A 24,368-nucleotide genomic window follows, 5' to 3' on the forward strand; every position below is an offset into this window, starting at 1 on the left:
ACTAGAAATGCTCTTTGTGGCTAAGGTGACATGTATGGGCTATTCATCTGTCAGCTGTTGTTGATGTTTTAATGCCCCCTAGTGGTAATAATTTACCATAGTAGAGACATCTGCCGTTGCATTAACTGGATATAACTACTATAAGTTTGAGGTAGTTTTCAGTGAGAGCAGAGTGAACTTGTCACAACATGTCAGGAGCATTCAAACAGATGCAGCTCACAGTCTTTATTATTATTCACTTTTTTTTATTGTATTTATACATGAAAAAATAGTGTGCAAATCCCCAAATGCAGTCAATAAGGGATGGTCAGATATCGAGTCAAAGACACAAACAGAAGGAAAAAAAATATTCCTTCACAACAATTTTGACAAATATTTACTCACTCACACATACAGAGTGCAGAAAGCTGAGCAGGAAAGATTGTACCAGTTTTTCGTCAACAAGAAGATACTTTGTTATCATACCATGTCAAACTTGGTTCCTTGAAATCTGATATTTATGTCATGATTATGAGGATTAAAAAGATCTTACTATTTGTAATGTTGGTGTAAACTGTCAACACTTTTTTGTGACAGTTGTGATCATGTTAAAAGAGAATGACATATAATTGTCTGTCCCCTCCGGCTTTCTGTACTCACCACTATGGACCGCCATGGCACAAACATTGTACAGAAAGAAAACAAAGACACACACAGGCCATGGCAAAACAAAAGAAAACACAGCATCAATTTTTAGCTGGACCAACGAGTAATGTGCTACAATTCTCACATTTCTAGATATATCAAAATCTTACAAAAAGTTCAAACACTGTTAATAATAAAAACATTTTCCCACTAACATCCTTATCTATTGTTCCTCATACTGGCTAACTGGAACACAGCACAGTGGCTGGACCACTCTCAGAAACCAGTAAGGACACAACAGATCTAAGACACTACATTTCAAATACACACAAGAGTATTTGTGTGTTTCATGGTCATTATTAAAACATCAAGTCAGGACTACATTATTAACATGAGATTTGTCCTTTTCAATATTCACAGTGCATTAAAAATATCAAAACTACCAAACATTGGACCAAAACCTCTGAAGTGCTTTTAATTATCTAAAAATGACAAAACTAAACACAAATATTTCTGCAAGAACATCATCGTCATATTCATTAGTAATGCAAAGTGGATGAGCTGATCCAAATGTGGAGCACTTTAGTGGTTAAACAGGTGACTGTTACAGTGTTCTGTCATCTCAGACACCACTTAGGGATAATGTAAGACACAAAAAACATGGTACTTGTTTCTAATTCTGAACTGCCCTTTCAATTCTTTCTCCATCAGTACATTAATGTTACAATACATATACTTTGTCTAAAGTTAAGCAAAGGAGCTTTCAGTGATTTACTTAATTTCACTGCAGATATTGCCAGCTGTGTCACATAGCATTGTGTCACCCGCAGCACACACTGGACACATTATATAGACAGAAGTAGTCCAGATTTGTTAGCCGTACTGTGCCGATACAGGAAGCGAAAGTGATTAAATATCTGCTTCTCTAAAGCATCAACACTAAGACATAGGATGGGGGTATATCTAATGTTGCTTGGGTGCGGTCTTAAAAAGATTAGATCCAAATAGGTTTGTTTGTGTCATAAGACATCCAGTGAGCATTAAACTTAGTCGATAAAGGTGGACTCATCTCATTTTTTGTTAATCCCGATTCCATATCAGAGTAATCTCCAACAGCACTGTACTAATATTGCTTATCTGAATCTGAGTTAGAACAAAAGCTGAAACCTTTTCTTTGTTGTCCCATTAGATCTCAACATTCACAAGTTGTAAGCATGGTTAAGACTTACAAGGTTGGGTTTTTGTTTGTGAGCCCTTGGCCCTGGACTTACTGTTAGCCTGTTAGTTAATTTATTTATTCACTAGTCTCTGGTTGATTGGAATGATTATTTTTAAAGTAACTGTCAGTTGTTTGCTTAAAAAAATCAAATCAAGTTCAGTAATATTCAAAATAATCCTTTGACTCTCAGTGGCTTCCTGTCTCACAGTGAAGTTCAACCACTGAAAGATGTACAACAAAAGTTGTGCGCATAGGGCTGGGCGACATGGAGACAATCAAATATTTTGATATCTTTGACCAAATACCCTGATATCTATATTGCGCCGACATTGTAGTGTTGACAATTAGTGTTTCATAACATTTTTGATAAATAATCATCATTAATGTGAATACAATGACCACGCACATACAGAATCTGTGCTCACAGAACTCTGCAGATTTTCCACAGATTTTAGGAATAAAGACGCTGCTTGTAAATCTCCGAATGTTGTCGCTGTCCCCTCCACCTCCTTGTGCATGAGTATGACAATCGTGTTGTATTCAGTTAGCATCACAATCTAAGTTATTGGTGTAGTGAGAAAATATGTCAAATTTAAGATTTACTATTAAGAGATTAATAGACTGGCAAATACATTTTTGTTTTCTCTGCTCCTTTCATTTTAATGGCCATGTGTCCCACATTTTGCTGATTGATATTTCCAACAAATGTTTACATTTTTTCTTCAAGAGAATTTCTGATTCAAAGATTCAGACTCTGTGGGTAAAGGCAAAAAGTAGAACAGCTATAGAGCAGTCTGGTAAGTTCAGAAAATGACATCACTTGACTGTAATGCAGCCTTTAGAACTCTGAAAAGATTTACAATATTACAATATCCAAAATCTAAGATGATATCTAGTCTCACATCACAATATCAATATAATATCGATATCTTGCCCAGCCCTGCATGTGCATCACACATTTTGTCAGTCAATTTTTGTAAATTTTTTTGCACAGAGTGATGCAGGAGCAACAGCATGGCAGTTTGTAATCTTTACAAACCCAGTCCTGTCTCAAAGTGAATTTAGAGCATCCTGCATCTAAACTTTTCCTTGCATTCTGTCTCAACACACTTTTAGGCTGCAAGGCAGTACACAGAGCTGCACAGAGGAGTACGGCATGCTCCTCAGAGGCAGGACTGTTCAACCCTTGAAAGTTATGGCATCAGCAATAGGCTCTTCACTTGAAAGGTAAAAATTAGCTAAAAGCTACATGTCAGAAGGTGTTCTACCTGGTATGTGTGCTTCCACATATTTGTATGGCCAGCAAAGCTGCCGGATACACTGGAATGTGCTGAAGCAAGAAGAAGAAGCCAGAAACAACTTTACTGGAGTAACCTTGTGCTTTTTGTCAGAGCTCTCTGCAGCTGCAGCAGCAGCAGCAGCAGCAGCAGCAGCAGCAGCATCCCCTGCTGATGCTTCTTGGTGCAGCACTACTGTCAGTCTGAATGCGGTCCTGATCGTAACCTGTGCTCCACTGCTGTGATTCCCTGAGTGGTTCCTCTGCTGTCATGTCTCAGTACATGGCCTCAGTGTCTCGGATGCTTCCGAATGACAAACTGAAAGTGCTTCCTAGTCTCTTAGTGACCCCGCCTCCTTCCCTCTTCTTCTTCCTGTTCCAGTTCAACAAGGAGGCGGAGCTCTGACCCTTAGCTCCACCCAGCAGACACTGCCGAGTATTTTCCTTATCACTGCTGTGTGACAGCATTATGGTCCTCCTCTCTACCTGCTGACACACACAGGTAATGTCTTAGTCACTGCACAGGTAAGCACAGACATGTTCAAACAGCAGTCACTGACATCCCAAACACACACTTACACTCACAATGACTTACCTGTGTATCATGTGAGTGTAATGTCACCACACTGAGCTCCACTCCTCTGTCGCTACAGCTCTTTAGCATGTGGACCACCTCGCTGTGTTTGGCCCATTTACAATCCTGTCCGTCAACTGCTACTATGTAGTCTCCTTCTCTTAGTCCAGCCTCCTGCGCAGCACACAAACATCAGCAAAGGAGTGAAGACTCACATTATTTGTTTATCACAGCATTGTTAGGAGTCTAACGACCCATCAGTCTGGTTTGATATATTGATTTAATGATCAATGACCTACTATCAGAGATGCAAAGTAAAAACATCAACCCATATCATCATTTATAGGATGCGCCTTTATTTTGAAATTCTGTATCACTGCCAAACAGTACCAGGCGGATAATGACAAACAGCAGGAAAACAAAGAGGATAATGTTATTTACTCAGGGATGAATCAGCAGTGTGGAAATATTTTAAATTTTGGAGAAAATGGGTCAACAGACAAAGCACACATTAACATTAACTGCTCTATTTAAACAATGTTCGGCTGAAAAAACATGCATACAGGCTGAAATTCAACCATGCTGTTCTGTTGGAAGACGCAGTGACTTAAACCAATGGTGAATAATAAAAAGTATAAATAACATAATTTGGTAAGCTATGCGCAGAGGTAAAACTGCACTAGCTGCCAGGATAATTTATGCAATATAAAGGTGCTTAGGCTAATAATGGGTGACTGACAAAAAAAACCCAATTGTTTATCCTATGAAAATCTTGTTATTAATCCATGTTTTATGACTGCTGGGAGAAGTTTGTCTTTAGGGCTTTAAGTCAGATAACTGTGACGTTTAAGGAAAAAGATCATAGTCTGAGGTAAAAACTTTACTGTACTTAACTATTACAATCATTTACATTATTTATGTATTGTTTTTATCTTTTATGGCCAAAAGTAAATTAGAAAGCAGTGAGAGCTTCCTCTGTAACAGACTGTGTTATATGGGTATATGATATTGTCTCATACCGATCACAGACCCCTGTACTGAATCAAACTGAATCGTATTGTGGCAGACTTTGTGATATCAGCAAATATCATATTGTTGTCCAAAGAATCAACGTAATATCACCACTAAACTAATGATTTACACCCTTAAACATAGTGAGGCATTTTTTATATCAACAACTACAAGTTATACTTGTGGTTTGCTGTCTGAAACTCCAGTTAGACTGTTCCCACCCACACAGGGTGCACTGTTAAAAAGCTTACATGAGTTTCTATTTACATGTTTGCTGTCTCCTCTAAGCTCTCTAGTGGTCAGAAATTAATTATTGCAGCTTTCATATACATTAATAACTGAAACTGTTACGATGATGATGATGATTGTAAGTTAGATTCAACAAAAGGCACACTGTTTCCAGGGTTTCCAGAAAAAGAGATTTAAAAAATACCCAGGAGCATATTTAATTTAATTCAGTTTAAACAGATTTGCAATGGATTTTATGTCTCCACGAAAAAAAAAAGATTATTGAGTTTCCTGCTGGCACAAGACACTCTCCACTGTTGTTTACAGAGAGATACAGCCCTTGTGCAACAAGTGCAGCTTATATATTTTTCCAGCATTAAAAGGAGATATAAATGGAGAGAAAACTCAAATAAGATGGATGGATTATGGATATGGATTAATACCTCAAAATAAGAAAGAAGGAAATTGGTTGGAAGATAGTGCTGATGCACTGTATGGAAATACCTTTGTCTCAGTATTAATTGTGTGAACAGATCAACAACCACTGAGTTACTGTGTAATAGGTAAGTATAAAACACCTTGCTCAAACACCAAGTAGATGTGTAAGCTCACAAAACTTTTTTGCAAATATATAACAGATCTGCTAATACACAAATATAGAGATAGATTTGTCTCGGTATCATTCATGTGAGCAGATAAACAATTCATGTGTTCACGTGTGATCTGCAAATATAAAACACCTTCCAGAAATTATTTGTAAATTCACAAAGATACTTAACAAATATAAAACAGATCTGCAAATATGCAAACAAATTCTAAAAATTACACACACACACACACACACACACACACACACACACAAAAAAACTTGCCACAAATTCGCAAGTATAGAATTGAGATTCACAAATGAAAAGTGGATTCACAAATAACTGTTTCCAATGCTGTAAATGTTAGGAGGATATTCATAAATGCTTTTCATGTATTTGTACTTGATTATTATTATTTTTCATTTGTGGAATTTGTTTGTGTAATTGCAGCTGTGTTTTATATCTGTAAAGTATTTTTTTGAATTTACAAATCATTTGTTGTATTTGTGGAAGGTGTTTTACATTTGTAGATCACACATGAACATACAGATTGTTTAACAATTGTCATCGTTGACAAATATAATACTGAGACAAATCCATCACCATGCATTGCATTTTTTGCTCTGAAAATCTGATGTTTACAAGTACAGTAATTGTGAGAGGAAATTTCTTGTTCCTGCTTCGAACAGTCTCATACCTCTATAGGATGTGGAATATGAGCAGCTGTGCTCTAAATGACGCACATAAAGGTCAGTGGAGTTTGTCTTACCGCTGCACACCCTCCAGGCACCACTCCAGCCACCAGGACAGGGGAGTCTCCTCTGAGTGTAAGACCTAGTCCGCCCTCCCTCCTCTGCAGGCAGATCACACGTACCGGACCCCAGCGAGCCCGAGCACAAAACACTGACAGAGGTCCCTGCAGCATAGTGAAGAGTCATTTTCAACTCAGGTACCAGAAGATGCTGCAGTTTTTTAAAATTATTTTAAGTCCTATTAGCACTGGAACAGTATTACCTGGGGATTTAGAAATTGTTTTGAGCTTGCTTTTTCTGCTAACAGGTATCCATGCTGTGTAGCCAGATGAACCTCCTGTATCCAAAATGCTGTCAAAACTTTCATTTATGATTGCCAGTGCAACCTCTGTAATTCTCGACTGAGAAAGAGGCAGAAACGAGGCGCAGAGAAAACAGAAAACATACATAGGACCCCAAATGACCAAGATGCCAAATCACATGGGACTAATATTATCACATGACCTCTGTGTTTGGCAAAATATGGTGGGTAATCTGTGGTGTCACAAATTACAGGCATCGCAGAGGTGCATGGTATAAGATCAGACGACCTCCACAACTATTACAAGTTACCAAAGGTCCTCAGGTAATACTAGTCCTGTGCAAATATGGCTTTAATTGGGTTTACAATTGATGTGGGGCAGCATGACTGTGCATTTCCCTGAATGCTAGACTGTTGTTACAGTGAATATGTCTTACCAGTCTTTGGAAGATATCAGTAACTTGAACTGTAGCAAAGTTGGTTGGAGTTATTTCTGGTTTCTGATGGGTTTGAGCTGTCAACAGAACAAACCACAATCACTTACTGTTACTAAACCACAGAATCACATGTACTGATATGACTTAAAACAGACACTTACACTGTATCTCTGGAGCCTCTGCAGTTTCATCAAAGTCGTCCTCTCTGTCCAGCTCCGAGTACTTATCCAAGGAGCGTTTGTGTGTGAGAGACAGCACGTCCTGCAGGATGTCCATCTTCCTCAGGATCTTACACAGACTGTGGACACGCATGGCCTCCTCATGTCTGATTACTGCACGCCGCAGGTGAGCTTTACCTGCATACATGTAGACAGACATTAATGTGTGTGCATATTACTTTGACCCAGAGTGGCACATGTGGCAGATAAAATTAACCAAATCGAAAAAAATGCTAGAAAATATTTAAATCCTTTGAACATTACATCCCTGATGTTTGCATAAAGTTGACCTTCACAGAAATGTACTTACTACTCAAAGCAACTACCCGGTGATGTTCTTTATAATGACCTCCACCACATTGAACTTTCTGAAAGTCACAGCTGAGTGCTTCTCTATGTCTGTCTCTCTGTGTCTCTCGCTCTCGCATATTCCATGAACTCACCAAGCTTTCTTCTTTTTTCAGGGTCTTGTAAAACCTGGCTGAGTGTTGACCCGGCAGGAACGTTGACATAGAACTGGAGATAAGCCTTCTCTGCTTCCTCATCACCCTCGTCCTCCTCAGCAGATACTACAGAACAAGATATTCCAAATCAACATGTGTAGATGCAATTGATACAGTTAGGTAAGAATGATCAAAGGGTAAGCATTGAATTCAGCGGCTGAATATAAGTCTAAGTGTGTACAGGCGCATTAGTCAAAATATCACCATCTGAACTGGGCAAAGTCTGTATGGATAATATGGATCGGGTTTTGTAGTGTTAACTGTTTTTGTCCTCCATTATTTATTATTATTGTAATTTCTTTATCTTGCTTTTAGTTTTAAGGAAGCTCTTTGTAGAAGGAGTCAGCTTGCCACCACTTCTGCACAGTGTATTTAAGCTGTACATGTACAACATACAGTATGTCTATACTGTAGGTGTGTTTTTGTATGTGTATGTATTCATGTATTAATCTCTTACTTTAAAGCATTCTTTTAACGTGGAAATAAAGTTCATTCAAATTAAAACATGCTTTGGTGAGACTTACATGTGTGATCGCAGAGTGCGACAGCTGCGTAGTAGTGTGAGAGGGCACGGAAGTGTTCAGATTTGACCTGAACCATGGATGCCCAAGAAAATGGCACATAGTCCTTCATCAGAGGCTGCGTCATGGTCTGCTGCACTAACAAGTAGACATCTGACACCTACAGGACACACACACATACAAACAGAGTGAGAATTACAAGATATCAACAGTAACAACACAGCACAACCAAAGACATGTTAACTCACCCGTGCAGCTTCCTGTGCCAGGCGGAGTTGGGAAGTGAAGTGTGTGTCCTTTGTGGTAAGTGTGACACGCTCAAACACACACTCCTGCACCTGGGCAACCATCAGACGTACCAGCATGCAGAGCGACGGACCACTCATGTCCAGACTGGGAGCGTTGGAGAAATTCTCTTTAAGGTAATTAAATGCACCTAAAAATAACACACACACAAGGAAAACACAAGTATGCAAAACAGCATTATTTTGTCAATTAAACAATCAATTACTTGATTGACAGTCATTTATCAGTAAAAAATCCCAGACATGCGCTTATCTCAGATTCTAATATTTGAGTATTTGCTGCTTTTCTCTGTTACATCATTGTAAACTGAAAGTTTTAGGCTTTGGTCAGACAAAACAAGCAATTTGAATATGTCACCCTCGGCTCTTGTAATAGCCACTACACTTTTTTTGACAATGGATAGAATAAATCTAATAACTGAGGAAAATAATGGACAGATTAAATGATGAGGAAAACTGTTTTTACTTCCTTGTGATCCAATTGTGGAGCATTCAGGTAAGTATCTGCTGTTTCATTACCTGCAGCTCTCTGAAAGGCATCTATGGCTCGGTCTATGCCAGCTGCTGCAGAGCGGTCCTGCCGTGCTCCGATCTGTGTGTAAAGAGCACCGATGTTGAACAGCACACTTCCTTTCTCAAAGGCCAACGTACGCTGACATGACGGAACGCCTGTCAGAGAATCGTACCTAAGGGACAGACGAGGAGGAATAAAATAAATTGGCATGCATTTTGCTTGTGTCATTATTAACTGTCTCATCAACCAGTCCACGTATACAGTATTTAGACAGGTGCATGTTACAGTTTGTCTTTGCAGACTATTACATCAGACTTGAATAGTATGAGATTTTATTTTTAGCCGCCTTTCAAGACCCTCAAGGTTACCTTACAGGCAAAGATAGAGAAAATAACAGTCAACGAGATAAAGCATAAAGTAACATAAAAATAAATAATAAAAATAATAATAACATAATAAATTAATAATCAGCAAGACAAGATTACAGTGAATAAAATTCAGTGTAAATAGCGGCTATGTGTGGCCAGACGGACAGGAGTCAAACTGAATAGGCTATAGTATGTCACAAAAAATGTCATTAAAAAGGAAATACAGCATGCAAAAATTACACAAAAACTTATAGTATATATAATGTCCTAAGAACTGCGTAATGCAGTATGCAGGGTTTCTAACACATTAATTTATTTGTTGTATCAGCATTTACACAAGTAGATGTTTTTTGTAGCTGTGACACCCCCATACATACAACCTTCAGACTTTTACATCTCTAACACTGTGCTCATGTCCTAGCCTTGTGATAGTCTGGTGACCTATCCAGGGTGTACCCCGTTCCTCATCCAATGAAAGCTGGGATAGGCTCCATTTCCCCATAACCCTGTATTAGGATAAGCAGTTACAAAGAATGAATGAATGAATAAATGCTCATGTCGTACCAATGGAAGTGTACACCCAGGTTCCTGTGTAGAGGGAAGAAGCGCTGGTCCAGGTAGTACAGTTGGTTGTAGTACTCCATCAGGAGCTCCAGCCCAGCCTGGTTACGACTGGGTGTACGCATGGCCTGACCCAAATAATAACACACATAAATATACATCTAATGTCAGACAATACTTCAAGGTGACCGCAATTTTATAACATATTTCAGACCATTTATACTTTTTCCAGTTGTATTATCTCTGGCAGCAATTCCAACTAGATCAAGATTCCGTTTGTATGGAGCTGTATGAGTGCATTTATTAACCTGTCTGAGCTCCATAAGCTCTTTGATCTCCTTGCTGTAGAGAGAGCTGTCCTCTCCGTAGTGCTCACAGATGAAGTCCTGTGAGGGGAGAGAGACAGTTACATGATGACAAATCTGTTTCACAGTTGAGATATTCTCTAATATTTAAACAAATTGTAGAGGACCTCAGTACCCTTTCAACAAATATGTAAGACAAAAACTAGAATTACTGCCCTGCGGTTGTATGCCTCCGTGCACCAGTTAAGTTTCTCTACAGTTTACATCCATGTCCAAATACTTCCCCTTCTGATCCTGAGATATGACACTGATTAATGGCCAAAAAAGTGTTTTAAGCAGAACATTATGATGTCCCGATTAAGCTGACCTTTGACCTTTTGGATATAAACTGTCCCAACATTGTCATTTTATCCTATTAGACATGTGTGTGATGTTTTGTCATAATTAGCACATGAATTGCTTGAGTTATGGCCAAAAACATATTTTGTGAGGTAACAGTAACCTTGACCTTTGACCTATGACCACCAAAAACTAATCAATTCAGTTCATCTTTGAGTCCAAGTGAATATTTGTGCCAAATTTGAAGAAATTCCCTTGAGGTGTTCTTGATACTGTGTTCACAGGGATTTGACAGACCCAGCCACAGATGTGTCAAAGCTGTAACACTTCTTGTAATATAAAGGTAATAGTGTTCCTCCTCTACCTTGTTTTAATATTTTAGAATACAATATTCACTGTTTCACTCAGATCTCTATGTTTGTATTGTTTATATTTGTAAATATGTTGTCTTCACCTGGATAGCGACTGTGAAGTCCACCTCTTTGGTTTCTTTTAATCCAAGTGGGATCATGGGAACGTTGATAGCATCACTGTGAAAAGAAATAAATACAGCGTGTGTGTGTGTGTAATCTTCCACACATTATATGTAAACACCCACATGTAAACACAGTACAGGTTATAGCAATGGTCAAGCCAGCACTGCCATCTGCTAGTCTTCAAACCCAGCAGGCTCACTGCACAGTGCCTCATCCTGCTAATAGGCAAAGCTAAAGCCAAGTATTAACCCTTACGCCCCTGACTCCCCCTACAGTCACACCCTTCCATTCACAATGAACCAAAACACGCACACACGCCACAGGGCCATTAATGACACTCTAATCAGGGGATTTACCCTTCCAATGACCCCGGGCTGCAGAAGGAAAAATCTCCTGGCCGTGAAGGACAGCACACATACACACATTTGTACTTCTATATTTGTAAGGACCCTCACTGATGTAATTACCTAGCCAACAACACTGACTGAAACCTAATTCTAACTTAAGATAAATCCCAACCTGCAAAAAGCTCAACAAAATGTCCTAGTTTTACAAAAATGTCCTTACTCTCCAGGTCTGTAACATAAACTGGTCCCCACAAAGACAGAGGTACAAGAGCAGACACACACAGTGCACAGTGTGAATACAAAAATGTAATGGATGCTTGTTTTCTCCAATTATAATTCTCATTAGACTAATGAGAGTGACCTGGAATTCATGGAGCAAATATTAAATGAGCCATGGTTTATAGACGGGCTGTGTGTGTGACTGTGTGTGCATGTGTGTGTGTGTGTGTATATGATACCTGTCTGTCTGGTAGACCTCCATGTTGCTGTTGAGCTCCTCCAGCTCCTCCTTCAGCAGCTGCAGGTTGGAGTTGACGAAGCTGAGCTCCAGAGCAACGGTTTCTTTCACCTTGTTGTTGGTCGTTGCCCTGCAGAAATTAACACATATCAGATCTCTTATTATTTTTGACTTCCATTTTCAATGTGTGTGAGGAGAAAAGGAGAGTTGTCATGACTCTACTCAAAGACAATATGCCACTCTGAGTCCTTGCCATAGACCAGGAGAAGGTCCCTCCTAAACTAAATGCATTCCATAATTAAAATGTCCTTAAATTAGGCCAGAATCCATCTTAACAGAGCTCTTTGGAGAACCTGAAGGTTTGCTGCTTTCTTCTCTATCATTAAAAACTGAATATCTTTCAGTTTTGGACTGTAGTCTGACAAAACAATACATTTGAGGATGTCAACCTCTGCTCTGGGAACTTGAAATTCTACATTTGCTAATTTCCCCGGAGTGGGATTAATAAAGGCTTGTGTTATCAAGTAAGTGACTAATCAATTAATCTGGAAAGAGAAATTATAATTTAAAAAAAACTAACTTGCAGATAAATGGATAGTAAAATGATCAGCAGTTTCAGAATTGAGGACATTATTTTAGAGACTTAAGTATTAATCAAACAATTCTTTGTTGTGAGGTTTAATAAAGTATACTGTAACTAAATTCTAGATTTAATTGGGCCCAGAAAATCAGGCCCAACCCTACATGAACCCACAGTTTTTGTCCAAGCCTGGCCCAAGCCAGAACTATGGCAGCAGTTTTGATCCAAAGCCCACTGAAAAACCAGAATTTCCACTGAAAAAATACATCTTTACAAACTATAGTCAACTATAGTCTTTAACAGACATATGGGATGCGTGGTGTGTTCCTGAACAGTCACCCCAAGTGCCAAAGCACACTCAAAGTGCTATTGGAATCTACCATGCAGTCATTCAGAACACCAGTGACAGAAGTTCTGGATGCTCTCTCTGAAGAGACAAAGCAACAAAGTGCCAAGCATAGTGAAAGTGAAATTTAAGTGTTCTTTAATTCACATAGAAAGAGGGAAATTAGCACGCACCCAACCCAATTCAAGCCAGGGGGAATGCTGAGAAATTACGGCCTGGCCTGGGCCTGTCAGGCCAGCCCAATCAAAGATCTAAACTAAATATACAAAACTGCACAATTATTCATAGTATATTGTGAATTTCCATGATTTTTGCAGTAGTTGCTTGCTTTCTTTCTTTATTCTTATGCACCAAACACCAAGGCAAATGTTTTGTATGTAAAAACTTACGTGGCAATAAACCAGAATTTTGATTCTGATTTTTATGTGCATCTACCTTATTCTTCTTCTCACCTTTTGCTCATATAACTGATACCTCTCATTTATCAATGGAAAATACAGAGATCTGAAATTGACCAAATATATGAAATCTGACATTCCTATAGTCAGGCTTATGCTGAAACAGTCAAGTGTGTAGGATTTACAGGCATCTATTGACAGAGATTGTATATAACATCATCTGAAAATATAGGACTTGTGGTGTTTTCATAACCTTATAATGAGCCGTTAATACTGTATCTACATATGGAGCAGGTTCTTTTCCACTGGTGTGTTTCTACAGTAGTCCAGAACAGACAAATCAATCACTGGCTCTAGAAGGGGCCATTTGCATTTTCACATTGGCCACCACAGTTCTCCTACATGCTTGGCACGAGGAAGAATTTTCAGTTCTGCATCCTCAGCTCTAGATGCCACTAAATCCTACACCGTGGAGCTTTAGCTTACCAACTTAAAGAAAACAAATGCTGGCACACGGCTATATAAAACAGTACTACATGTCAGAGGACATTGTCTTACTGTATGTCCTTCGCTTTATTACAGATACAAAGCTTAACATCACAAATATGACAATCCACCATGAAAAACTGAGAGGTGCAAGTCAAACTCTGCATTCATGGATGTAAGCATGACACTGTAAACACCCAAAGAGACGGACTTTTCTTAGACAAAAAGCCCGTCTTTAATTTATGCAACTATCTCATCTCTCCACCCTCTCTCTCCTCCATCATCCTCTGCTCATTCACTTCAAGACTCTCAACTCCTCCTCCAATCACATGGGGAGGGTGTTAGTGTTGAGTAAAGCCAGCTCACACTGCTGGGGGGAGTCTAAGGTCAACAACACACAGTGTTCCTGGAAGTCTGAGGCATCCCTGAGTTGTCGTGGTAACTAATAATATACACTTGCCCAGAAAACTTTCCTAATTATGCAACACTTAATTTCACTGGCTCAATGATATGATAGAAGTGTGTGTGTCTACAGCACAAAGTGGACCAAATGACCGTAGACATTTGTGATTAACAGACTTGAAAAACGGCCCTCAATTCACAGAATAACCGATATTTTGCACAAGAATGCATCATTCTGAATGGCTTCTCAATAAATCCACACTTTCAAAAGAGGAACAAATGAGGTAAAGATAAAAGAGACACAAATCAATGTTTTTTCTTTCTGTATAAAATCTTCATATTGAAAACACTGATAGACAGTTTTCCTGATTTCAGACACTCTCAGTTTGATCACATTTAAAGATTAAAGGTCTCTGTGCTGAATGAGTCATTAAATGCATCATCAGGTGGAAGATTTTGGGAGGAAAGATACACATCGGCTGTCAAGGCCAAAGGCAATCTGACAAGGTGTGAGTACATTTTGGGTCATACACAGCACACAAGTTAAAGATTAACACTTCACACACTCTGTAAACAAACTATAAGAGCTGAAGATATAATTTGTACACAAATCCAACATCTTGATCACAAGGTGTTTGCTTTTCATCAAAAGCTGTCAAGTTTCCTGTAAATTCTATTCTCTCTTTTTTTTCCTCTCACTTCCTGAGCGCATGTTTGCATCATAAGACCTTGTGTTCATGCAAAGGTCACTTTTGTCTCAACTTGCATGAAAGGAAGGTGATTAATAACAAATATTCTGTGGACAAACTATTCCTGTAAATTAGTATCATCACTTCTTCCAAGTTAAAGTTAGACACCTATTAATTCAACTGTAAGTCAAACCTGTCTTTTTTTTTTTATCCGGCATATACATTATTGATGTTACTTACAACATCAATAACTTTAGGTGCTGTTACTCCACTGCTTAAGCTTTTTTAAAACTATTTCTTACTTTATTTCTCAATCTTGCTAGAACTTCTCCTCTGAGTATGTTTCCATTTGTCAGGGTGTTTAACTATGCTGATCAATGCAGACACTCCAATTTAAAAATACTGGCAGCTAAAGCATAACTTGCAGGAAAGGAACAAAATGGAGAGTTAGTGCATTTTAAGACATGACTGGTTTCACGTAGGAAACAGTCTTTGCATATCTGTTTATCGATAAATTAATATTTGCACTCATCTGCTTTATCTGCACCCTTTCCTACTTTGTACAACTGCTACACAAACTGTTCCTAAAACAGTATTTTACATTGTTTCAGGGAGAACGCTTTTTGCTTCTGTTTGCTTTTTGTCATGACAGTCACTGGCTATTTTTATGTGCACACTTACTGTATATTCTACTATTATCTTGAATATGAAAATAATATGAAATTGATGCATATCATGTAAACAGTATATTATATATATATATATATATATATATATATATATATATATATATATATATATATATATATATACATATATGTATATTCAGAATTTGGACTTTGAATTTAGCATTTTCCAAATAAGATATGTGGGATATGCTGGTATTATGCAGGTTTTAATAGCATTATTTAGACATGTATACAGCGGTTTTTACTGCAGTTTGCGACACACGGCCTCTTGCTTTTCTGTGGTTGGCTCTGTGTGTTGTCATGGATATACTGAACACATACCATCTTGCCAACAGTTTGCAAGGCTGAGTAGAGATGCATGACCAAAAGAAGGATAAACACACATACTTTTAAACACTATAAAACATTTGGATATCAACAGGTTTTTGGATATGTGCAAATATCGCAACACTGACCTTTTCAAGAAGGTGGTTGAGGGAATGAAAAAAGGAGGCGTATGCATTGTCCAGCAAGTCCACCACTGGTAGGACACTTTGAAAAAATAATATTTCCATACAAAGAAGCAAAATAACAGCAGCTCCAGCCATTCCACGTTGCTATAGTTTGACGTAATAAACGACATGTTGGGAAACTTTTACCAGAAAATGCACGATCGCATGTAAACAGGAGTATTAGAGGAATATTTCTTTTCATTAGCCATGTGAACAGCTTATCAGGAATATTGTCTTTTTCAGAATAAGTGCAAAATATGTGATATTTTGTGCATGTAAATGTAGTCAATGACTGGTGGAGAAACTGAAAGTTGTTTATTCTTTGACACATGACACGTTTGACACACAGCTGAGCTCACCTTTGAGCTTCTGTAAATAATGTTAATCTGTCCAGTTAGACCACTTTACCTTCACCTCTCTCTTCATCTGTCACTCCCTCCCTCAGTGAAACACACACACACACACACACACACACACACACACACACACACACACACACACACCTATATCTAGGATCACGCCGAGGGCAATCTGATTAGTCAGCTTTAAATGGGCTGCCAAATACCCCCTTCACACACACCCACTTGCACGCAAAACATGCTGGAGCTTTTAAGGGGAAAAAATAAATCCCTTACTCTGAGTGTATGAACTGACTGAGAGACATAAGGTATCAGAGAAGCTGAAAACAATTGTTTTTTTCAGAAACTTGTGATATTTTTGTAATAACAGATCAGGATTAAACTAGTTACTGTCCCTCGGCTGAATTCCCACAGAGAAACACACCCTGCAGCACACAACATGACGTCTTCATCAGCCAATCACAAACCCTGATGAGTTACAACCCCTCTTTCATCTGCAATTAGCATCCCCCCTCCCATTCACCTCCCACCCACCAGCACTCATACCACGACCCAGTTCCACAACAGTTTCAGAGTGAGTGAAGTGAAAGCGAGACGTTTTGTGAGAGTGTGTATGTGTGTGTGTGTGTGTGGACTATTCCAGTTGACCGGAAAGGGGGAGGACAGAAAAAAGAAAAGGTCTGACAGTGCCAGACAAATAAGTGGGGGATGAGCTTGCCGGGGCTCCGTTGGGAATCTCTGCATGAGAACAGGACAGGAGGCGGACACAAAGCCGGCTGATTACAGGCCAGCAGGCTGTGTGTGTGTGTGTGTGTGTGGGGGGGGGGTCCTCTTTGTCTCTGTGACCCATCGTCCCAATATAAAGGGCAGGAGCGCTTGTTTTATTTCCCCTAAACTGAGTCATCACCTTTTAGAATAACAGCCCAAATCCAGTCAAAATGGAGTTGGGAAGAAAGATCCAAAAGAAAAACAGATCAATACCCATTACAGAATTAGGCCTATTCAAATCTGCCTGTTAGTGCTGATTACTTGATTAATCAATCAACAGAAAATGTACTGACAACTTTGAGAACTGATTAAGCTATTTCTCAAACAAAAAATGCCAGAAATTCACCAGTTCCACCTTCTCAAATGTGAAGATTGAATGCTTTTCTCTGTTTTACATAGGGCTGCAACTAACGATAATTTAATTCAATTATATTCTCAATTAATTGCTTGGTCTGCAAAATGTCATAAATTGGTAAAAAAAAAACAACTCACTGTCACTCACTATCACACAAACAAAGAAAAGCTGTAAATCATCACACTTAAGCTAGAACATGGTAATATGTGGGTGTTGTGCTTGACAGATGGCAATAAAGTGATTAACAAAAAAGCTGTCAATTTTTTGTTGACTAATCAGTGAATCAACTTATCATTTCAGCTCTAGTTTTATATATTTGTTTACACAATATTTTTGTGTTTCATACCGTTACGCATAAGGACTGATTAAGAGATGTCACCTTGAAATCTGGGAATGTATGGGGGGCACTTTTCACTTCCTAAATTTATCGAGTTAAATAACAAAGAGACTAAACAATAATGAAATTAATCTGAAGTGGTATGCCTGTTATCTCTTACCTATCTATCCCTGAGAAAGGTCTTTGTGAAACTTAATTAGCTGTACCCAGACAAACCCTGGCATAATAATGAGGGGTGCTCTTGGTTGTCGTTTAATTAAAGACACTGTTGTTTTCTGTGTCGGTCTTGTTAGATTCTGACATGGCACCACTTAGGGGGAAGAAAGTAGCTTCTTGCTTTAATTAAGTGGCTCCTCCTCCTTCTACTCCCAAGTTGAATCTTTATGAGTAAAGGAGTGTGTTTTTAGAGAGTTGTTCACAGTGCTTGCTTTAAATGTCTCAAAACTACCACAAAAAAGTGTAGAACAAATGCTTGCACATATATTAAATGTAAACTTTAAGGCTCAATAGTGATCTACCTCCAAGTGGATAACAAGCATGCAGAGCCTGAGAAAAAGTCAGAGGGAGAAAGCAAAGGCACTGAGACACGGAGAGAAGCTGGAGGGGATAAAGATGACGCTAATGTTCTCAGAGAGAATACTTTGATGTTCTGCCACCGTTTCTTTTTTCATTTCCCTCATTTCTTCACCAATAAAGCTCTTGTGTGCTGTGTGGATGACAGTTAACTGCTTTAAAACACAAAGCCAGCACAGTTCAGCTGGGTGATCAGCCGCACTGGTGTTAATGCTGAAAAGTTTGCATTATTCAATTATTGTTTTGTAAGAGTTAAAAACTAATAGTAGGGAAAAAAGGGAAGAGGAGACACAAACATACAAACATGCTTAATGTTCACACAAATAGAGCTATAAAACTGGGTGGCACTGGTGTGTGTGTGTGTGTGTTTTGGAGGGGAGTGATCTCTGACCTTTGGCCATCACAAGACACCAACACAAACGTGACAGAGCCAACAAGCTAACAAAGAGCCACCAACACAGAGGAGACCAGAATAGCATTCATCATCACATCTTAGAGAGGAAAAGCTAATGCAGGACAAAGTTTGCCCTTTCAAATCTGAATAAATGCCATGAATAATGTGTCCAGGTGACAACATTAGATACTTTTAAATAACCCAACACAAACCTTAAAGATACTTTACCCCTCTATTGTGTCTTAAAATCCATTTTCACAAACAGGTAAGAAACACAACACCATCCCAAATGTTGACTCATTTCCAACATAATTTCACTTATTTTAATGAATCAGGTGGCACTGTCTTGAAACAGGATCAGTGAAGTAGAGATGCACCTTGCTTAAAAAATGTTTCATGCAGAGAAAGTCCCTCAACACATGAATCTACACCAAAATTAACTTTTATTAACTTCCCAAAATATTATTGAGAAAAACATCCATTTGATCTGTCCCATGACCTCACCTGAACAGGTTCTCTGCTCCTGCTCTCATGCGCATCTCTTTGTTGATCTGCTGGTTGATGCGAGCTCGCCAGTGCTGCAGTTTACTGCGCTGAGTCTGGGCAAAAGGATCACATCCCTGCAGAAAAAATAAAGACACAGAGGAGTCAGAGTAAGTGATGAAGTGCTAAATTACAACAACAATTTTGACCATTTTAAGCCCCGAAGAAGTAAAGGCTGTTTCCGCAACAGGTGCAGAGGCAAGACGTCCAAAAAGACAAATCTCTCACAGTGGACTTCATTCACTACCAACTCAAAGTTTTAAATAACCAGTTACACTTTTTTAAAAACTCGCTGTTCATCATCTCACTTAGTGAGAATTGTTTGCTTTAGCCTATTTGTCGATACATTCAGCAAACACATTCTACATATACAGGGATAAATGAAAGTGAACCCTTAAGGGCTTTCTGAGTGAAGTTGAGCCTACATGGTAGACTTTACATGGCCTTAAAGAAGGATTTCGCTGCTGGAAGAATTGTCTTTTCATAAAACTGGGCTGTCTCTGCATTAGAAAGACACAAATACTTTTGAAATTAGTGCTGCATGACCAAAGAAAACAGAGGAAAAGGGTTGTGGCATTTGCTTAAGAGGTAGAAAACCTACAACTACCAGAATGCACTGTACCACACCGGACCAATAAACACCCCTGCTGGTAGGTGATGTAAGGCTTGGGCTTTTTGACACAGGAAACAATGTGGATGCTGGCTGGTAACAAACAATCTCATATTACAGTTTAACAGTTAGCTAATAGGCTACATGAGAAATAAGCAATGCAGTAACAAAATCTTGCTCTGCATTTCATCAGCGCTGCTTTGTTTTACTGTTCGATTTCAGTTTTTCAGCCTCTGTTTTTTTAAATGGAAGAAACAGTATGTCGCCCACTTACTATTTGAGGTTATAAATAGACAATACAGTCACAAAATCTCGATTTAAATTTGATCAGCCCTGTCTAATTTTAAAGTTTGATCTGAGTTTGGTCTGCTTTTAGAAGAGAGAGAGCACTTATAGCACTTTATTTGTAAAGCTTTTATGGTGGCAGTACAGCCTAAACAGAAAGCTCCCTGTGAGACTTGCATCAGAGCAAAAACTCCATGATGAATAGCATAGCATGCCAGAGATGATGGGTGTGTCAAAGAGCGTGTCAGAGACGTGGGCGCTCAGGAGGGGGAGAGCCTCGTGGATGCTAAACATGGTAATAACCTGGCATAGTACAGCAGGAGAAGACCCTTCTCCACAGAAGGATAATATGTTTAATAGAAAAAGGAACTGGTGATATGTCAGAGCTGTGTATCTATCTGAAGATTTAAAGGCCTCTTAAATCTCACTTCAACAGGCTTGTTGCCAACAACACCAAAACAGCTGGTTGTTAAACATCTACTCACTAAAATCACCAATCTATCATACAATGATCCACTGTTTCACACTTAAAGGGTAAACATATGTACAGTAACATGACAGATGGAGCTGCTGTACTGTAAACATGCTGAATACTCCCTTTCCTTATCCTTGTGGCTCCCTCCATCACCTTCTCTATCCCTCTCGCAGCCAACTTGCACAGCATATGGACGTTTCTCATTTTCTCTTACTCTTTCTCCCTTTATCTTTTCTTGTTCCCTCTCACCCAGTTAAGGTGTTTGTTTAGCATGCACACGTCAAGTAATCCTCAGAGTGCCTGTGTGGATTAGGATTCTGGCCGAGCTCCCACCTCTGCTCAACCATCAGGAGGGCAGGAGGATGGAGGCTGCTGCTCGACATCAGGGCAGATAAAGTCTAAAAGCCTGTGTCAAAAACCCTTCCGTGTCCAGGTGGCTTTCCCTAAGCACAGGTGTTGTTTTTCAGGAGCACAGATACAAACATGCAATCTTTTAAGGTGCCGCTACAATCTAATCTTACATCCATTTCAGCAAGGTAAAGTGCCTTGCTTAAGAGCACCATGTCTGTAATCATTCATTTCTCCATCAGTGTTTTCCCTATTCAAACCAGGGATGTAAACCAGAAACAATTCAACAGGCATACTGTAGGGATATGAACATTCTTATTGCCTGATATACTTTGTGTACTATACTATAAATGATATGATATCAGTGTCAGTACAATGGAAGTGCTGTTTTCTACTAGTGAAATAGAAAACAAGGCTAGGCAATTGTTGACTCTCTAAGACTCAATGTTGCTATTGTTGTGAAAATTACTTTTTGTTACTTTTATAATTTCTGTTATTGATTTATTATATTTTACAATGATGCAGAAGGTAACAAAATCAACCAAATACTCAGGAAAAATCATATGGAAGTGAGACTTAAAGCTTGTAGTTGCCAATACAGATATCATCTTTGAGGGTTAGGGGTTCTTTCATGTTTTTTATGTTACTGACCCCAAGTGTCCAGAGGTGAAGCCTCATAGCTCTTTTAATGAGGCTTCGAATTAACCTACTTGTAGGACCTACAGTAAAAAGAGTTATTCCTGTATGTACTTTGGCATAAAGTCCACAGTCTGCAGTCATCTATTTATGCAGATATTAAGGAGCCATCCAGAACTTATGGGGGATATCCAGACCCCTATCTTTCCTCATGTTTATCTCATACCCAAAGTGTGTGTTTGTCTATACAGTATGTGTGTGAGTGTGTGTTTGTCCAGGTTCCTCACCTTGCGGATGCTCCCACTGTGGCTGCCCTCTGAGGGTAACATTAAGGGCATGTCGTCGTCCGAGGTACCGTCTGACAGGGACATCTCCAACTCTCTGTGGACAGTAATGTCAATGTAATTCCGTTCCAAAGTGTCACTGTTTAGACGTACTTCCTATATATCGCCATGTATGTTTAAGACAGCTCCCAGCTTTACTAGACATCATTGAAAAGACAATATTGAGCTAAATTTGGTGAGTTAGGTTAGCTAATGAGTCGCGGTTTTACCACTTGCCTTGTCGCAGGTTCCTCCATCGTGAGGCAACGACAAAAACTGCCAAAAAGTCCCTACATTTCTTCCAACTTTGTATAATTCCAAGTACTGACAAGGCTCCACGGGTCAGGCAACACCAGAGTGAAATAAACAACTTTTTACTCCTCAAAACTACCCTGCTTCAACTCATTACATTACGCTAGCGCCTCCTCCGCCTGCTTTTTTCTGACTTGTGTGCAGCTGCAAGAGCTTATTCACCGAGGCGGGCCCCAAATGTGGGAGCTAGTCAATGACGTTGAAGTCTGTAAGAGCGACAGTAGATGTAACAAATCAGAGGGAGGATTAAGACCGAACGACAGCCCTGATCTGACCAATCACGAGTCACTGCAGGCGTCCCCCTACTCCGCGGGCCGTTGCTACGGCAACGTCAGGGCTGTGGCTTGTGTGTGGGCTCCGAAAAGATTGTAGAAGCTCCACCTCCTCCACAAGACTGAAAACATATATGTAAATGATTATGACTTCCTTTTTATTTTGTTTTCGTGGTGATTTTAATGCTGAATTACTTTTGCATTTCCCCTGATCTATAGAAATAGTTAGTGTGTTGGTCCAGCCCAAAATTCTGCCAGTTTACAGAAACGCTGTACAGATACTATGGAGAAGAGAGATGATGTGACACTTTATATGTGTTTATTGGTCCTAACTCCTTAAAAGGCAGAGAGGTTTTCCAGTTTAAATGGTTACATGTTTTTTCTTTCAACAGGCCATCACTCTATACGAGAGTCACAGTGTCAGGAACAATCCCCAAAACCCAGTTACACTTCACATCCACTGTACATGTTAATTGCATAGTTTTGTAGTTCAACACACAGTCTTTTTAACATCTGCACATCATTACTGTCAAAATCCATGCACGCTGTATACACTGTCATATCCTACCTCACTGTATAAAGCAACTTTTTACATTAATCTTTCAAGGCTGACTCTGATTCTGAATCTCCATCAAAGTGTAGGCTAAATACAAATTAGGCTAGGTAGGTTATGTATGAAAGGCAGCTTAGTCTATTCACAAAATAGGATTACAGTGATCTGTTTCCTAAATTTTAATGTAAGGTTCCAAAAGGGTGCATGCATGGTATTTGACAGTAAAAACCAGTCCAAGCCAGTATTGCTCTCATGCAAACTAGCCCTGTGCTCCTAGTAGCAGAGGTGGGACCAAGTCATTGTTTTGCAAGTTACAAGTAAAGCAGAATTTATAGCTGTGTGCAGACCCTACGCACATCGCCTCTGCCCTTTTGAGCATTTTTACTTGTGCAGTGGTGTCTGTGTCACTGCAGTTACACCTCCAAAACGCTAGTCAGCAGTGGAGGTTTCTGTGAAGTGCTGTTAAGTTTAGTTGATTCAAAACACACCCAAAACACATATTAAACATACATTAAACATGGCTTAACAGAGACAATTTCAAACACAAGTACACATATTGGCTTCACTTTAACTCGCAGCATTCACAGACAAATACTTGTGTTAATCTGGACACATTTTCCCCACAAATAAAACATGCCAACGTTATTAGCACAAGCCTATGGCATTTTACATTGTATAAAATGGCCTAACAACTAGCGATCTTTTCTCTCTTCTCATATAAAACAGGGACAACAGCAACATTTAACAAAAGTAACGACACACAATTTTGCTCCATTACAACTCACAAAGTTCACTGACAAAACAACTTTCTTTAACTAAACACGTTTTCCAAACAAATATGACAACGTTATTAACACAAGCCTATGGCATTTTACATTGTATAAATTAGCCATAGCGTCTAGCGATCTTTTCCTCTTCTCATTTAAAACCAGGGACAACAGCAACGTTTAACAAAGATAACGGTACACAATTTGGCTCCATTACAACTCACAAGATTCACCGACAAAACAACTGTCATACTAAACACGTTTTCCAAACAAATACAAAATGCTAACGTTGTTAGCACAAGTCTATGGCATTTTATTAGCCTAGCGACGAGCGGTGATTTCCTCTTCTCATATGAAAGCTAGATTAATCCCGAAGTAGCCTATAAATCCCTGAAGGATAAATCACACACAAGACTTAAAATGCTATTTTAGTGGAGGCTTTACTGTCTTCTCA

At 39.1% G+C, this 24,368-nt stretch overlaps 1 protein-coding gene across 2 annotated transcripts; it reads right to left on the minus strand.

Annotated features, from left to right (window-relative positions):
* Positions 1-188: 188 nt before the first annotated feature.
* Positions 189-22,450, minus strand: rhpn1 (rhophilin, Rho GTPase binding protein 1). Of its 2 annotated transcripts, none has more exons than XM_033622824.2 (16): positions 22,248-22,450; positions 21,975-22,068; positions 19,295-19,410; positions 11,925-12,053; positions 11,098-11,173; positions 10,308-10,385; positions 10,003-10,127; positions 9,076-9,242; positions 8,500-8,687; positions 8,255-8,411; positions 7,671-7,796; positions 7,171-7,365; positions 7,010-7,086; positions 6,289-6,435; positions 3,715-3,867; positions 189-3,608 (listed from the first exon to the last, which is right to left on the minus strand). In XM_033622824.2, exons 1-16 carry the CDS (start codon positions 22,265-22,267, stop codon positions 3,396-3,398), a joined length of 2,061 nt encoding a protein of 686 aa, XP_033478715.2. In that variant the 5' UTR covers positions 22,268-22,450; the 3' UTR covers positions 189-3,395. The 2 variants fall into 2 exon arrangements, with proteins under 2 accessions (XP_033478715.2, XP_033478716.2); XM_033622825.2 differs by having other exon boundaries at positions 191-3,605.
* Positions 22,451-24,368: the final 1,918 nt, after the last annotated feature.

Source organism: Epinephelus lanceolatus, chromosome 6 (genome assembly GCF_041903045.1).
Source record: "Epinephelus lanceolatus isolate andai-2023 chromosome 6, ASM4190304v1, whole genome shotgun sequence".
Lineage (NCBI taxonomy): Eukaryota > Metazoa > Chordata > Actinopteri > Perciformes > Serranidae > Epinephelus > Epinephelus lanceolatus.